Here is an 18,501-nt window from a genome sequence, read left to right on the forward strand (position 1 = left end):
TAAAAGTTGTAAGCAGGGGTTTTTAGGTATTGCAATTCACATTTAATCAATAAGCAGATTCTACTGTTTTATGGGCTAGCATGAGAATGTGTGTATATGCCCAGTTTTGATAATAGCAGTGCTTTTTATTTTTATTTTTATTTTCTGTAGAGTGCTAGAGAAAGGTAGAGCAGATATCAGTCATCATCCCTATTTGTTAGATGAGAAAACTGAGGCTAAGAGAGGTTGATCATTTGCCCAGGGTCACACAGTTGGTATTAGTTAGGAAATCAGGTTGAGTATTAAGTTTAAACATGAGAATGTAGAATCAGATTAAGAAAATGGTGAATCACTGTGGCTCCTCAGTATTAAAGATTAATGATCAAATTCATATACAAAACTGACCAGGAGCACAGACACACATGTCACGGTCTGGAAGTGAACAAGGAAAGATAACTTTGAATTGGGGTAGAGTTGGGTGAGGAGGAAAGGATATTCTTTTTATATGGTATCGTGTCTGAGTATATAATTTATAATGGCAGAAAACTAAGCAATTGTACTTCACTGGTGTACTTTTATACCTTGCCATATATTTATGTTTCTGGTATAGGCTAGACAGTAGAACCCTGGAATGAAGAGATTGTATGGGGCCTAGTTAGTTCTTATCCTTATCAAGCAAAGAAGAGCTAAGTGGGCCGAGGGTACATCTCTAACATTGAGGCCCAGAGTCTTAGAAGATGACTGTCATTTGCTCCCTTGATAGCCCAGGCCAGGTCATTTCTGTGATTATGGCAGTTCTTATGTAACTTTTGGGGGAGAGGTGGTTGTTTTCATGAATCTTTGACAATTTGCAGATAGACAATAGCTTGTTACCGACCTGCAAACCCTCACTGAGGTCTTGTCTGCTAGGCGCCCAGAGATTACCATTGTGGCAGCTGAGCCCCTAAGGCCAGCCTCGTGGTTTCCAGGAGCTCCACCCCCAGGATTGGGATTTCCCCCACCTTCTGCAGCAGGCCCTTGGAGGCCCAGTGAGCTGGTTCCTGCTGAGGTAAATAAGTATCACATTATCTCTTTGCATTTTATTTTTATTTTTTTAATGTTTATTTTTTTTGAGAGAAAGAGTATGTGTACATGCACAAATGGGGGAGGGGCAGGGAGAGAGAGAGAGAGAGAGGAGAGAGAGAGAATCGCAAGCAGTCTCTGTGCCTCCTGGGAGGATTCTCTTCTCTCTCCTCTCTCTCTGTCCCTCCCTTGCTCATACTCACTCACTCTGTCTTTCTCTCTCTCAAAATAAATAAATAAAACTTAAAAAAAAAAAAAAGAGTCAGACGCTTAACTGACCGAGTCACCCAGGCACCCCTACATTTTATTTTTAAAATTAAGTTCAAAGACAAGAAAAGTGAGACGTTTAACATTTTGGCTATTTGTCCATAGATGTCTAAAATCTTCATTCTTTATTTTGCAGCTCCCACCATCTTATGAACAAGTCATAAAAGAAATCAACCAAGTTCAAGTTAACACTACGAATAATAATAATGCTGCTGCCACTCCAAGGCACACAATTACTTCTGCAACTCAGACTGACTTTTCAGATGAAATAGACAACCATCTGCCTCAAAGTAGTGCAAGTAATTTGTCTTCCCTAATTCTGACCTAGTTCTAGGAAAGTAATCAGTAGGCTTCTAGCCTTTAAAATAATTTGCAACTTGTGCATAATTCATTGAGCTCTGCTTCCCAGTCACTGTGATCACTGTATGCTTTCTTTATTTTGACTTGGTGTGATTATTACAGTAGATCATTCTTATGAGCCGCAGGCCCCGTCTCTGGGACTCACCCTAGTTCATATCACAAAAACATCATCCTTTTAACTCATGGTTGTATTATTGCTAATCTTCTGAATTCCCATTGAGAAGGATGTTATATTTAGCAATGTAACTTTGATGGGATGTTAAAGGTGGTTGTCCTGTTAAGCTTTTAAAAAGCATTGTGTTCGAATAACAGAGATGAGAGTATGTTACTTTGGAAAAGTAAAACAAGAAATGTTGAAATCCTGATGAGAGAGAAAGTGTGTGCGTGATAAATCTACTGAGAATCAAGAATTTAATGGTGTTTTAAAATAATTGGTAATGAATATTTCTTTTATGAATAAATACAACTTGAAGAACACTCTTGTGAAAAGCTGAATATAAACATCTCCCCCTTGATTTTGGAATTACTTTTTATCAATTAAGGAAATCAAAATCTCTTGATATTCTACATGTATATTTTTTAAAAATCTGTGTATCTTCTATTTTTTTTTCTTTTAAATTATAATGGTGCAACTTCTTTCTGTTGCTTTTGGTCTTGTCAGCACTACAGGCACCTCTCAAGCCTCTCCATCCTTCCTCAGTGGTCTCAGCCAGTGATCATCCAACGGATGTGCCACCTCTAATAGTCTTTGATATTTCTGAAGAACAGAATTGTCCAGAGAACTCCAGTGCTCCAAGATGTCCAGTGCCAAGACCAAGATCAAAAGCCAACCTCAGACCAATAGCCAGAGATAGTCACATTAAAGAGCAAAATCACCAGAAAATTAGCCCTGTGGCCACAGAAAGGGAATCCTCCCCGAGCGAGCCCCAGTCTCTGTTGGACAGCACCAACGACTTGGATAGTCAGGCAGTGATGAACATTATGAACACAGAACGAAGCCAAAATAGTGTTGTTTCAAGAATCAAAGCATTTGAGGGTCAGACAAATAAAGAAACCTCGGGACTGTCTGTGAAACCAGAAATTGTTCCCCGCACACTCCCCCCAAGACCTGCTGTTCCCTCAGGGAAACCCACAGTGGCTCCCAAACCAGCTGCTAACAGAGCTTCTGGAGAATGGGACTCCTGGACTGAAAACAGACTCAAGGTGGCCTCTCGGGAGGGGCTCACCCCACACCCTCCACCACAAGAGGTAGGGAGCATCCCAGTAACCAAACCTGAATTGCCAAAGAAACCAAATGCTGGCCTTATACGAAGTGTTAATCCTGAGATTCCTGGAGGGGGACCTGTGGCCGAGAGCCCTGATGGTGGGAAGAAAGTTCCAACTCCTGCTCCTCGGCCTTTGTTGCTGAAGAAATCGGTTTCCTTAGAAAACCCCGGCCCTGCAGCTTTGCTGAAACCAGTCACCATTCCTCCCCGACTCTCAGTGGCGTCACAGGCCAAAGCATTCAGGTCACTGGGAGAAGGACCCTCAGCCAACTACACAGTTACAGCTCTGCAAAGCAAGCCTTCAGGGGACATCGACCTCATCAGTTTTGATGACGATGTTTTACCCACCCCACCCGGGAACCTGGTTGAAGAATCTGTTGGTTCAGAGATGGTTCTGGGTGAGTAAAAATCAGAAGTGGAAGGGAGTGTAAACTCCTCAGAGGGCATCTTGAATGGCACTTGCTGTTTTAGTTTCTAACACATAAGTTATTGAGTTGTGTATGTGTGTGTACACATATGCATATGTGTATGTATAGAAGATAGAAACACAGAAAGTTTAAGAAACATGGAGCTGGGTAGGAGATAGAGACAGAGAAGGAAGGGAAAATATGGGATGGGGGGAGATGGAGATGGAGAAAGAGGGAGACACATGTTGATGACTGTTACATGAGCCAGGAATAAGCAGACTCGGTCTAACGACAAAACTAGGTGTGAGGTTGGCTCCCTTGCTTTGGCAGGTGGAGATTCAAGCATCAGGGAAATGCAGGGGAAATTTCTCATAGATGGGAAATCATGCAGTGGCCCCAGAAAGGCTCCTCAGATTGAACCAGCCTCACTGGGAGTGCCAGAAGAGATGCCAGCCCTGGGACGGACTCTGGCAAGAGCAAAGCAAGGAATGAGGAGGACCCAGCCATATGTTGCAAATTTTTTTTTCAGTAATCTTCACAGAACGTCTTCCCTTGGGAATGCAAAGTTTTGTAAATAAAATACAACAGCTGTAAGTTTCCTGCCAAGATCAGGACAATTAAATTTCTCAAGAGGAAATTCAGAGAGTATGTTTTCTTTCCTCACACTGTTCAGATGGAGAATATGATCATAAAGCTTATCTTTGATTTGTCAGAGTAAGCTGCTTTACTTGTCATTGAGGATTTCTTTTACTGCTGTTTACTTACTTGGGTAAATTTTGTGAACATATAAGCTTAATAGTATTTTCAAAAGGTTAGCTGTCATCTTATAAATGTTTAACATGCATCAAAATGGCATAAGCTCTGTGATTCAAAACCAAATTCTGCACAGCACAAGTGTATTTTAAGTGATAACAAACATATTTATTAAATATTTATCCTGCACACATTAAACTGGCTATAGCTTGCGTCTTGTCTATAAGGGGTAGAAGGAAAGATGTTAGAATATATTAAGATTCGGCAATGTTCCAAACCCTGTGGTAGATACCCAGACATACATCATTTAATTTCATACTTGTAGTAAACCTCTGCAAGGGATTGTTGTCCTCAGTTTCCAGAAGAAAATGAGACTGAGAGAAATCAATGGGTAACTTGCCCAGTGTCCTAACACTAACAGTTTTCAAGGTATGATTCAAACTGTATTTCTTTTAAGTTTTATTTATTTATTTTGAGAGAGAGAGCACACACAAGAGCAGGGGAGGGGCAAAGAGAAAGGGAGAGAGAATCCCAAGCAGGCTCCGTGCTGTCAGCACAGAGCCTGACGTGAGGCTCGATCTCATGAACCATGAAATCATGACCTGAGCCAAGATTAAGAATCAGATGCTTAACCAACTAAAACGCCCAACGTGCCCCAAAACTCCGTCTTTTCATTCTAAATCTAGTATATTTTTCATTACATTATGTTGCTACCCAACATTTTCATGAATCATTACACCAGGGAACACTTTGAAAACTTTTCAAGTCTTTGTTATGTCATTTTCTTACTTAAACCTTTTTGGTGTTACAAAGTTCAGGGTGGGACAGGGATGGGTAAATCCAACAACAGCAAGCCGAGAAGAGGTGGAAATGGTACAACCCAAAGAAATACCACCTTTTGTAGAAACCACTGGATTCTGTGGGGATGGCAACTTGGTTAATAACTGCTGAAAATTTATTCCATGTCATCAAACAGATAATTATAGTCATCTTCAAAAAGAAGGTCAACCATATACATTCCACATGAATATAGTCTCATGCTTCATACTCAGCCTTTTCTGTTTCTTGATTTCTCCCGCTTCACTGCACAACATTTAATTATTTAGGCAGTCTTTCAGCAAAATGTGTAATTTGTTTGCCCTCCCTGACTTTAACCATTGCTCTCAACTGTGGAGTTGTACTGAACATTTACTTTCTCTTCTTTCTAACCTGCACATCCCATAGTAACTCCATCATATACCCGGCCTTCCCTAGAGAATCCTAGAGATCATCTTTGAGTCTTCCTACCTGTCACCCAGTGGCTGTTTGTTTGGACTTGGAGTGAGACGGGCCAGAGCCTACCACTTAATTGCTGTGTGACTTTGGGCAATTTACTTGACCTGACAGTGCCTCAGTTTCCTCATCTATAAAACGAGGTAATAATAACTCCTCATGGAGGTAATGCAAGGATTAAATGTGATTATGCAGGGAAGCCCTGTCCCAGTGTCTGAAACATGGGAAGTGCCCATTAAGTAGTAGTTATTATTGTTACTTCTTGCTCTTAACATCCGATTAGTTACCAACTCCTGCTGGCTGGTTTAGCCTTCTAAGTGGTTCTTGAGTCTTCCTCTCATTTTCATCCCCCCTCTGCTGCCCCACATTAGGACTCTGGCCAGATTACTGCAGTGGCCTCCTAAATTGAGCCCCTGCTTCTGTGTCAAACCTATCATCCTCCATATCATGGCTTCCCAAGGGATTTTTTTCTAGAGTGTACATTGGACCTCATTGCTTCCCTGCTTACTGTCCTCCAGAGGCCTTTAGGATCACCTATGAATTCCTCAACCAGCAGAGAGATTTTTGTTTGTGTATTGATTTGGGGCTTTGTGACTTTTTGATGGTATATCAATAGCATTGTCTTTGTAAATAAAGGATTATGGTCTCTTTGTGAAACCTTACTCAATCATCCTGGCATTAGCCAGAAACTGGGAGAGAACATGAGAAAAAGAGGAACTCACAAATATGTCTTTCCTTCTTTTCTTTCCCTCAGAAATAAAGAAAATCTAATAAAGTAGTTTTCATAAAATGAGGTTGCCATATTAATCTCAGAAAATAGAGATCAGAAAATACTGGAGCTATGAAAACATTATAAAGATTAGAAAAATTATTAAAGGAAAACTCATAAAACAAGCAATTTAATATTGGATTCATTTCTTGGGTAGAATGCCTTCCAGGTTAATGTAATGGAGCTGAGAAGTATTAGCAATTCCTCTTCACACCTTTACAAATCATACCCAGTTGTCAAAAAAAAGAGGCAGAATGCCTTGCTGTCAGCTCCATTACACAGCCCAGAATAATAGTTTAGCAGCCAATTTCTGCTATTAACAGAACTCAAGGGAAGGAAATGACAGAAAAGCAAGCCAAGGATGGTGAAACTAATTATGATGACAAGCATATTATTAGAGACAGGTAATGGGCAGAAAACTACATTATCATCAGTGTTTTTCTCAGCCCAGTAATGAAGACCATGCGGATATAGGTGTAAAGGGGCCTACTTGTTTGGCAGCAGGTGTAGAATAATTGGTTTGGTGTGAGGGCCTAGAAGGAGGGCAGAATACATACTGCAAATAAAGGTGGAGAGAAATGCCATGGACCTTCCTTAGATTTGGGTAGGAGATTTTTTTTCTTCTTTGAGATGCTTTGTGTTTTTTTTTACTGTAGAAACAAAAGCAAACTGGGTAAGAGAATTGTGGTACTGTTGTTCTTAACCCCTTCTGGGTCACAGAACTCGGAATCAGGTTATCCTGTGAATCTTTTATCTCCTTTGAAAATAGCCCCTTAACTCATGTATGCACAATTTTCAGAGCTTCAAGGGCTTATTCTTGCACCCCATTGGAGGGCTATTGCTACAGAATATTGCAAGTAACCTCCAGTGGATTGCTTAAATAAATAATGGTACATCCACAATACAGTGGAGGATTGTGTGTTAATTAAAAAGGAAACATACCACCTATTACCTCTTACCAACCTCTAAGATACTATTATTAGGTGAAAAATGCAAGGTACAGATAGCATTCGTGGTATTTTAGCTGCTGTTTATTTAAAACACACACATTCACATATGTAGTTTCTTTGGAAAGATGTATAAAAAGTAACAAAGGTAGTCTTTATGAAGGAACAGGATTGGCAGGAGAGAATGGGGAACCTGGTTTTCGAACAGCAAAATATAAGCAGAATTAGGATGAAAAGCTGGGAGAGTTAGCTTTTGTCATCTTTGCCAGAGAGAGAGAGAGAGAGAGAGAGTGAGAGTGAGAGAGTGAGCGAGCGCTGCTTCCCATGTGATCCTCAGTCTTGTGATGAGTAGAAATTTTATTAAAAAAAAATTTTTTTTTTAACATGTATTTATTTTTGAGACAGAGAGAGACAGAGCATGAACGGGGGAGGGTCAGAGAGAGGGAGACACAGAATCTGAAACAGGCTCCAGGCTCTGAGCTGTCAGCACAGAGCCCGACGTGGGGCCTGAACTCACGGACCGTGAGATCATGACCTGAGCCGAAGTCGGCCACTCAACCGACTGAGCCACCCAGGCACCCCGAAATTTTAAAATAATAATACATGATTTTTCTAAATTGCTGTATTATTCAAGATTTCAATTCGAAGCTAATTATTTTGAACTGCATATGTCTAAAGACAAATTCAAAAACATAGATGTATGCACAGAAAATCCTATTAAATAAAATCACTGAGGAACTATATCCAATAAACAGTTTTAATTTTTCTAGTTATCTTATAGAAAGTTTATGGCTATTATTGCCTTTAAAAACCAACTAAAGGAACAAGAATTTTCACTTTCCTCCCCTTATTTTTAAGTGTTTTTTGGTTTGGTTGGTTGTCAGGGTTGTTATTTCAGCTTAATCTTGTAACTTTTTTCTTGTGATTGGCTTTATCTTACTGCATTTTTTTCTGTTACAAAGTAATGTTATACTGCTATAACAAGTCAACAATGCAAACATCTAGTGAAAGAACAAAAAAATGTATCTCCCTCCAATCCATCCATATCCTCAGAGGAACCAGTGTAAACAATACTGTATGTAGCTTTCCATGTCTTTGGACAATTCAAACCAAAGCTTACAAACATGTATACATACATGTACTTTTACCTACTTTTACAAACAGTTTTACCATACTATACCCTTGTCTTTTTTTTTTTTTTTTTTTTTTTAAGAGCGAGCGTGAGGGGTGGGCAGAGGGAGTCAGAGAATCTTAGCAGGCTCCGTGCTCAGCACAGAGCCAAACACGGGGCACAGTCCCAAGCTGAAATCAAGAGTTGGATGCTCAACCAACTAGTGGCCTGAGCCACCCAGGCGCCCCTGCCCTTTGTCATTTTTTATTTAACAGTGAGATTTATGGACTTCTTTTTAGGTCAGTAGGTCTAACTTCTTGTTTCCTTATACCTGCCTGATATTTCTTAGTATGAGTGTATCATAGTTGATTGAACATTTCCCCTATTGATGGATGGTGCTTTTAGATTGTTGGATTTCTTTTTCCTCTACAGAAAATACTGCAGTAAACACTGTCATAAACATTGCCATTTCTACTAGTGTTTTTATTTCTGAGGAATAAATTTCCAAAAGTGAGACTACTGGGTCAAAGGTTATGAACTTTAAACATTTTAATAGTACCAGTGATTCAGTTCTCTGCTTGACAATGCCTGGAGTTCCCAAACATGAGATGCCATCCTTATTTTATATATTGCCCACTTAGATTTCTGTTAGAAAAAAATAACCCTGTTCATAAATGGACATAACAAGTAAACTTCATACTAGTGTAGCTAAAGAGAGATTTGCATAGCATCATCAAGATGAAAATCAGGCCTCTGGTCCCACCTTCTTATTGAAGTGATGCTATTTGTCCTCCCCACTAATCTGCACACCTTGTCTGCATTACAGCCCTGGACAGCTCGCAGACAAGAGAGGCAGATGCTGAGCTCACTGACTCAGTGAGCACAGCTGGGGCAGGTCATCAAACAGACCCACTCCTGCCAAATAGCCTGCAGCACTAGAACACTGAGATTTCCTTGCTCACTGTATTGAGAAATAATTTTTTTCCAGAGACATAGTAGAATAATTTTACATGATCTGAGTGCCAATTATTAAAGAGTAGCTAGTGATATTAAAGGTAAAGACGGAGAAAGAGTAGATAACTAGGAAGGACACTTTGAATACTTTGTTATATAAATTATATCTATACTACTTCAATTTAAGTCCTTAAGGTTAAAAAAAAAAAAAATCACTGGACCCTTGGATGCAGAAGATGAGGTTACATACTGTGCAGGATTTGGGGCAGGTGTCTGAGGCCAGTCCTCCAAACAGCATAATTTGGATGCCCCCTGTAATTGGCAGTGTCTTTTCCCTTTTGCCTGATGCCCCCTTTGTTCGTGCTCTCCCTCCTGGAATGTGAAAGAATGTAGGTGGTATACTGGCTCAGAATATCATATGAGTTGGGAAATAGCTGAGGTCATTCCATGCTCAAGATTTTCTTCCCCCTCCACACCCACCCAAAAAGACAACATTAACTAAAAGCCTGTACTAATAATCAACAGATTGTAGGCACCAGAAGGAGCTATTAAAGCAGAAATGCCACTTGAAAGGTAGAGTACAAGTGAACATTTAACAGCCTTACTCCTTTTTGTGAATTTTTGGTGCTTTTCCCAGTAGAAAACAAGAGCCCTGAGAGAATGGGATGTGACAACCAAGATAAGGGGGAGAGAGGGCAGTCAAGTCTCTGAACAAAGTCTCCACCGCTGCTGGGGGAAGAAAAGTGGGTCCTTGGAAGTCAGTGGGTTCCAACAAAGGCCTGGGAAGCAGAGTAAAGGCAATGATAGGGAGAGAGGTGAACAGAAGGGAAAGATCAGCACAAAGGAAAGATGCTATGTTTCTGTGTTTGAATAAAATGCATGCCAGGATTACATAGGGTCTTCAGATTCTCTCGTTTTAGCTAGTATTACTCAGATGAACCATTCAGGGAGTCCACATTCAGGTAATATTTGCAGTAATGAGCTTTAATACAATTGCACCTATCCCCTGTTATCCATTACTGTTTCCTAGAGACCACATGTATATTATTGAAGTTGGAAGGACTATTAGAATATGTAAAATCCAGTTGTTGGAAAGATGACCCTAGAGAACTCCCCTCCCTCACCCCCTGCACTCCAGTTTCATGCTGCAAACTGCTTCCCTTCTGCCCACACCCAGAGTCTCTAACCATGCTCTACGTTTTCCTTTCTCAGTAGTACTTTTCATGTAATGTGCCACGTGACCAATGTATCTATTATATTTATTGTTGATTATCTTCATCTCCCTGATGGAATGTAAGTGCCGTGAGGACAGAGTTCTTTGCTGTTCACTGAAGTATTCCCAGCACCTAGTATACTATTTGATTCGTAGTAGGCTTCCAAGCAATATTGAGCGGACAAAGTGAAAAAGCAAATTACAAAGAAAGACATAAAGTCCTGCTTTTTTGTTTATCAAAATACCTGTATAACAATACATGTAATATGGTAAAAAAATATACCAAGTTTTAATCATTACTGAAGAGATGGGATTATAGAAGGCTTTCCATCAAATATTTCTTAATGTTACCCATTTTTATAATAAATACTCTTTTGGAGTAAAAAATAATGCTATAACAAAATATAGAATTAAAAAATGTATTTAGAGCTAAAAGGAGCTTTCTTTGTTTTGTGAGGACATAGGTTACAGTGGAATAAAGTTACACTATTGCAAGATCCTTTTTTTCAAGTTTGATACTGTTGTGATAATCCTGAGTTGGGTTTTTGAACATAGACAAGATTGCTTCATTGTGAGCTAATAGGTTTCCATAGAGGACTCCTCTAATTTTTTTTTGTTTTTGTTTTTCTCACTAGCCAGTAATAATAGTTTTACCTGGCATGCCATCTCAGGGCCATTCCTAGGTGGTAGAGAATAAAATGGGATTGTACTTTACCATAGTATCTTCCCACCTACCATTGTTACTGGCACATGGTAGACATCCTATATGTGAGCAAGTGGCTAGTGAGCGAGTGATGCCTTTGGTAGGATGTGTAATGGTAAGGTTACCTGAGAGCTGCATGGAAGGGAAGGTCAAGTATCTAGGGGCCGAAAGGCCTTCTTATCATTAGCTCAGCTCTTCATGTATCTTGAAAATAGCTGCTCAGCAAAAGGTGCTTATTGAACCACAGCTCATAATAGGCAGAACATGAATGCTGTTCATCACAGGAGCTATGCTGTACATTGTTTTTATAGGGAGTATCTCCCTATAGTTAAGATTCCATAGAACAGGTGCAGAATTACAGCATATACTCATCCTGCTTCTTGGTGAGTAAAGGCAAAGGAGGCCTCAAGAGATCCTGTGTGCTACAGAGAGTATCCATTATACAGCATTTATTTTATTTTTGCTAATCTACTTATTTTCAGATTTCTCGTCTTTAAAAAAATGATATGGGCATTTCCCTAAAGTACTGAAAAGAATATTTACATTAAAGAAAAAAGATGGTTTCTTTCAGTAAAAAAGTTTGGTTAATTATGTCTCTATTTAAAATACTTTCTCTAGGGGCACCTGAGTGGCGCAATCAGTTAAACATCGACTTGGCTCAGGTCATGATTTCACAGTTTGTGAGTTCGAGCCCCGCATCAGGCTCTGTGCTGACAGCTCAGACAGAGCCTGGAGCCTGCTTTGGATTCTGTGTCTCCCTCTCTCTCTCTCCCCCTCCCCTGTTCACACTCTGTCTCTGTCTCTGTCTCAAAAATAAATAAACATTAAAATTTTTTTAATAAAAAAATAAAAATAAATAAAATACTTTCTCTAAACATACACTGTCAATTTTAAATGAGTCAGTTAAGGTGGAGAAATGCCAAGTCCTGTATCCTTGCCCCCAAATGAAATATTTGAAGGAAGATGTCTTATCGTATTTCAGAGATAAAACATTTTTCATTTTCATGTTAACTGAAGTGTGGTTTTACTGAACGACTGACACTCTGCTCAGCAAAGTGTGCCAGGCACACTCTGTATCAGGGACAGTGCTAGGTAGGATGAGGGCCCTTGGTGAGCCTTGCGCCTGAGTTTTCTGGGACAGGCACAGGAGTGGGAGGGAGAAAAGGCCTTCTTTCCTGGGGAATCTGGGAGGCTTCACGATAGGGGGAAATTGGCTCTTCGTTTCAGTTGCCCCTCATTTTCAGGCAACACTTGCGAAATGACTGTACTCCCTTGAAGGATTGCTTCTTCATAATTCAAGATTGTCCTGGATATCTCTCATCAGAGAGGAAGAAAAGCCACATGAATTATTTACAGAGCACCAAGTTATTTCCTTTCATGAGCTCCGACTTTGTGTTTGTCTCTGCAAACTGAGATTTTGTTTATCCATGAATAGTTTTCCCTGGGGCATGAAAATATGACTCTTTAATTATGAATGAGGTTTTTTGTTTGAGTCCATGTTAACGAAAACATGCAAAATAAACTGTGTTTTTCATTAGATCCCTTTCAGCTCCCCACAAAAACAGAACCAACAAAAGAACGAGCAGTTCAACCAGCACCCACCAGGAAGCCCACTGTGATTCGAATTCCAGCCAAACCGGGAAAATGTAAGCACTAATCTGCCTTCTTTATCTGCTTCTCCAAGAGCCTGGGGAAAATATATACTAATTTATCAATGTCTGCTTTTGAAATTATGTGTATTCGGCCATTTATGATTATTTATAGTCCAAGCACATTTAAAAACAAGTTATTTTTTTTTCACAGTTCTTTAGACAGTTGGTACAGTAAATACGGATTTCATTTCTCTATACCATCATCTCTAGGCAGAGAGAATAGAGAGAGACTGAAACTCAGAACAATTGGAGTATCCTGTTAGTGCCTCTGGTAAAGATGGCAGGAAAGTCCGCTTGACCTTTGAACAACACAGGTGTGAACTTGTGCGGGTCCACTTGTACACAGATCTCTTACAATACTGTCAATATTTCCTCTTTATGGTTTCCTTAACACTTTCTTTTTTCTAGCTTACTTCATTGTAAGACTACAGTATATAACACATAAAACCTAAAATCTGTGTTATTGGGCTACTTAGTTTATCACTAGGCTATATTAGTCGTTAAGTTTTTGGGGAGTCAACAGTTAATTTGGATTTTTGACTGCACCAGGGCGTCAACACCTCTTAACTCCCAAGTCGTTCTCCTATGAACTAATTGAAACTGACAGCAAATAAAGTTGTATGTGTCTCTCTGGATACAGTATCTTATTCCAGTCAGCATAATCTAAGTGTAAGTATGCATGAGTTGTGTGAAGAGCAGTTAACCAAAATTATAAAAACATAATCATGTATTAAACATTTTTAAAATTAGCATAACACAACATTTTTATACTGTTTTCTTCCTTGTTTTTTTTACCGGCACAATAAATGAAATTTTGTATGAGCCTATATATGTACCACGAAGAAATCTAATATTTATTGTAAAAGAGAAGCCAAGAGGGCCAGGCCCATTTATTTGAGACCCTGGAGATTATTTAAAAGTGTGTGTAAAAGTACATGTATGTGTACACGCACGTGCATGGACGGTGCGTTCCAAAGCAGTTCTTGGCAATGCTTGGAGTGATCACACAGCTTTCTCCATGAGCTTCTGCTATCGTTTCATTTCATTCGGTGCATTTTCATAGACCAGATGCATCCTTGCTTTTTATCTAACAGGAGATCCTGTCACTCCATTCCTCCTCATAGCAGATCAAATGTCCCCAGTCCTTCACCTGTAGCATCCATGGGTTATTTTGCAAGCATACCCTGGAATGCCATGAAACCCCTTTAGTTTATGGGTGTGGTTTCTCTATAAAATACTACCCAGATGGATCATACTGGTTTTGGTCTTTTGATGGTTATTAATTGATGGCTCTAAGCCAAATAGTGAAAAGAGTGAACTGAGTTACTGTGAAGAATGAGGAGAAGGAAAAAGTCAAGGGTACCAAACTCTGGTGGGTCCTCGCTTCTTAGGAGGTTATGTGGTAGATTAAAAAACTGGTGGTTCATTTCTTTTGACAGCATTATATAGTCCACAAATCAGTGGGCTATAGAAGTATCACAGACATTGGGTTGTTTGCCTGCTTGCCGTTACCTTGTTAAAATGTATCCTAGATTTTAACAAGTGTAGTGAAATATAATGATAATAAATGTTGCCTGAAGCTCATGTGGGTTTTAAGCAATACAGTTTTTATATTTGAATTTATTCTTCTGCTGTATCAGGGTCCCCAAGACCCCCAGGTTTGATGATCGCTAGAGGACTCACAGGACTTAGCACATAGTTATGTTCACAGCTATGATTTATTACAGCAAAAGTATACAAAGCAAAATCAGCAGAGGGAAACGGTACATGGGGCAAAGCCTAGAGGAAACCTGGCACAAGCTTCTGTGTGTTCTCTCCCAGGGGAATCACAAGGGCTATACTTAACTCCCCCAGGAACCAGTTGTGACAACATAGGTGAAATGTTGTCAACCGAGGAAGCTCATTAGAGACTCAATGCCCAAGGTTTTTATTGGGGGCTGGTCACATAGGCACCTCTAGCAATTTTGGCATGTTCCAAAATTCCAGATTCCCAGAAGGAAAGCAGGTATTCAGCATAAACCATATTCTTTTGTTTTATCAGTTCTGGGGATGGTGGGAACCTTCCCAAAGCCCAAGTTCCCAGATTCCAGCAAGAACCAACCTTGGAAGCATATCTTTCTGAGAATAAGCAGTCTCAGGCCTGCTATGTTCATTCTTTTCTGCATACTTATAAATTGGCTTAATAGTCCTGAAATCCTGGGGCACCTGGGTGGCTCAGTTGGTCAAGCGTCTGACTTTGGCTCAGGTCATGATCTCACAGTTCGTGAGTTCGAGCCCCGCATCGGGCTCTGTGCTGACAGCTTAGAGCCTGGAGCCTGCTTCAAATTCTGTGTCTTCCTTTCTGCTCCTCCTCCACTCATGCTCTGTCTCACTCTTCTTCAAAAATAAATAAAAACATGAAAAAAATTTTTTTAATAAAAAATAGTCCTGAAATCCTGAAAAGGATATATATTTCTTAAAGTTTATTCATTTTGAGAGAGAGAGAGATAGAGAGCAGGGGAGAAGCAGAGAGAGAAAGAGAGACAAAATCCCAAGCAGGCTCCACATTGTCAGCACAGAGCCTGATGCGGGGCTCAAACCCACAAGCCATGAGATCAAGACCTGAGCCGAAACCAAGAGTCAGACGCTTAACTGTCTGAGCCACCCATGCACCCCCTGAAAAGGATATATTGAGGAAGCACCTTTATTATTCTGACAAAGTTCCAGGAGCTGTTAGAAAGTTGGATTCCAAGTGCTGTCTGTGAGAGAACTGAAGTGCCTGTTTCTACAGCACTGTTTCTATTTACATCAAAAACCAGCTCCCCAGAATTGTACTTACCACAGTTATTCAGCAATTCATATGTGCCTTGGTGTCGGAAGAACTTGGAATGGTCAGGCGAAGAAAGGAATAGCTTTGTGAAGCAAAACCCCTTGGCCTTCTTTGAACATGTCAGCTCTTTCCTCTTGAAATTTGTTTCTTCTGACTAGGATGTCCTTTCCCCAGGTATGTGCATGGCTCCCTCCTTCAACATTCCTTCAGGTCTTTGCTCAAATGCCACTTTTCTCATTGAGACCTCCACCGACCACATTATTTGAAATTGGAAATCTCCACCTCCCCCCCTCACATCCATACCTGATAACCCCTATGTCCTTTCCTGCCAGTAAGGCATCTCCTCTCTACTTTCATATTCTTACTGCTTTGTACCCTTAATTGTTTGTCGCAGCAATACAGCGTCCTAAATGATTTCAGCATCTCCTTGTAAGAATAAGAAAATTGTTCCACAGAGAAAGTCCTCAAGATGGCAACTCAGTTGAAATCTTCCTATGTGTCTTCATTTCCAGAGTAGCCCTGCCGCTCCCTAAGAATGCTTGCCTGTCTCTAAATCATTGTTTTCATAGTAGCTGGCCTGGGTATTTTCCTTCTTTTGAGAGTGTTTCCTGTCTGTAGATAAAATAGGAACCTGACAAACCATCCTCTTGTTATAGGTATTTCATGTGAAGTGAGAGCAGAGAGTGTTCATTTGAAAGAATGAAAAGAATTCCCGTCTCCTTTCCGTGCCTAAATCACTATTAGCTTTAGCCTCCTTTAGTATGTTACAGTCATCCTTTCTCCAAGTGTTTTTGCATACAGATTTTAATTAGTTGCCACTAATTAAATCTGATCTTTTCCTTCTTTTTAAAATAAGCTGGGGGTATACTATCACTGAGTTAAGGATGTAGTTTGGATGTGAAGATATTGTTTGTTAAATTGAAGGCAATTAAACCCATTAATCTGGAGCTAATGAATTAGAAAACACATTCAATTATTTGGATGGGGGAGGGTTGGATACACAACCTATTAAAGAAACAGCATGCCATATTATAGTGAGTACAGGCTTCTGGGTTCAAAACCCAAAATTACTAGCATTAAGACTTCAGATAGCTTATATATTTTCTTGTCAGCTTTGGTTTCTTCATCTGCAAAATTAGGATATTATCTAGCATAGTGCTAGATAGTGCATAGGACTCTCTGCAAAGGTGGAAACGTTCTAAAACTATGCTGTCTATTATGGCAACTGAACATTTCAAGTGCTAGCTATTTCAGTGTGGTTAGTGCAACTGAGGAACTGAATTTGTAATTTTATTTAATATTTAAATTTAAATCACCACATGCAACGACTGGCTAGTGAACTACACAGATCTAGCACATAGATAGTCATTGGTTGGAGAAATGTATACGAATAAGGTGCCTTACTGCCTGGCACATTGAAGGTTTTCAAAATTGCTGGCTGCTGTTTAATTATTTAGTATTATTTTTACTCTATATAACGTTCAGTAAAACTAACTGATGCCTGCTAAACCCATCCTTTTTCTGAAGCTCTTTCTCACTTATTTAGCTGTCCACTCTTTGTATGGATCTGTTAGGACAGCCATTTTCCTAAGGAACCAAGCTGCAATTATTTCATACTTTGGAATCCTCAAAGGCCCTAAATTATTGATGAATTACTGCTGTTTTTCCAGGTTTACAAGAGGATCTGCAAAGCCCACCTCCTCTCCCTACTGAAAAACCTATTGGAAACACTTACAGTGTAGTATCTGGAAAACTGAGTAATGTTGACAGAACTAGAAACTTGGTAAGTGGTTACTATAAATTGTCTTAGATTGAAGACCAAGCTATGCGCTAATTTTAAATACTCAGCTGATGTCTGAATTATTTTACTGTTGGTCTGGTAAAGACCTTTATTGCAAACCATTTCTAAGCCCCGTGTACTTACTTAAGGTGATGTTCAATATTTAAAAAATTCCTATAGGACAAAGGAATTAAGCCAGTTTGTGATATTTCATCATAAAATATTTTTTCCTATAGTGATAGAATGACATTGCCTTTTACATGGTACTAATAATTAGGCAGAAGTTCTTGAAAATCTCTAAAAACCTTTAATATTTGTGGAAATAGACTTAGTCCAATTATCAGTTTTTATTTAAAATATCCAATTAGTGACATGATTTTAAGATAATAACCATAAGAATTTGTTAATCTGAAATTTAGGGAAAAAAATTTTTTAATTAAAAAATAGTACTTTATCATGCACTTGTTAACAATGGTAGTCAAAGAGTTTTATATACACACACACACACACACACACACACACACACATATACACACACTGTATTTCAGGTGTATAACACAGTGATCTAATATTTATATACATACAAAATGGGCACTACAGTAAGTCATTACCATCTGTCGCCATACAAAGTTGTTACAGTATTACTGACCATATTCTCTATGCTGTACATTACATCCCCATAGCTTATTTATTTTATAACTGGAGGATTATACCTCTTAATCCTCTTCGCATATTTCACACCCCTCCCACCTCCCCTCTGTTCTCTGTATCTATGTATACATATATATATATATATATGTATATATATATATTTTTTTTCAACCTCAATACCATTTCCCCATGCTGTTTGAAACTCCCATATGGTAGATTGTCTTTTAAGGTTTGTTCAAAAGAAACCAGTTCCTTTAACAAGTGTTGGCAAGGATATAGGGAAAAGGGAACCCTCTGCACTGTTGGTGGGAATGTAAATTTATACAACCACTGTGGAAAACAGTGTGGAGGTTCCTCAAAAAAATTAAAAATAGGGGTGCCTGGGTGGCTAACTCGGTTGAGCATGCAACTCTTGATTTTGGCTCAGGTCGAGATCCCACGGTCGTGGGATTGAGCCCTGTGTCAGGCTTTGCACTGAGCATGGAGCCTGCTTGAGGTTCATTCTCTCCCTCTCTCCCTCCCCACCTCCCCTCTTCCCACTCATGCC

General features: G+C 39.5%; 1 protein-coding gene across 3 annotated transcripts in view; it reads left to right on the forward strand.

Moving 5' to 3' along the window:
• SH3D19 (SH3 domain containing 19) overlaps positions 1-18,501 on the forward strand; it is a 186,539-nt gene that overhangs the window by 137,556 nt on the left and 30,482 nt on the right. For 2 of the 3 annotated variants that reach the window (XM_053901194.1, XM_053901195.1), the window contains exons 5-9: positions 889-1,027; positions 1,445-1,607; positions 2,330-3,331; positions 12,601-12,708; positions 17,194-17,306. In XM_053901194.1, coding sequence (XP_053757169.1) covers positions 889-1,027; positions 1,445-1,607; positions 2,330-3,331; positions 12,601-12,708; positions 17,194-17,306 — 1,525 coding nt within the window. The remainder of the gene's footprint in view (positions 1-888; positions 1,028-1,444; positions 1,608-2,329; positions 3,332-12,600; positions 12,709-17,193; positions 17,307-18,501) is intronic. The other variant, XM_053901196.1, reaches the window with a different exon arrangement.

The sequence above is a fragment of the Panthera pardus genome, unplaced genomic scaffold (genome assembly GCF_024362965.1).
Source record: "Panthera pardus isolate Hobbes unplaced genomic scaffold, ASM2436296v1 HiC_scaffold_13, whole genome shotgun sequence".
In the NCBI taxonomy this organism is placed as follows: Eukaryota; Metazoa; Chordata; class Mammalia; order Carnivora; family Felidae; genus Panthera; species Panthera pardus.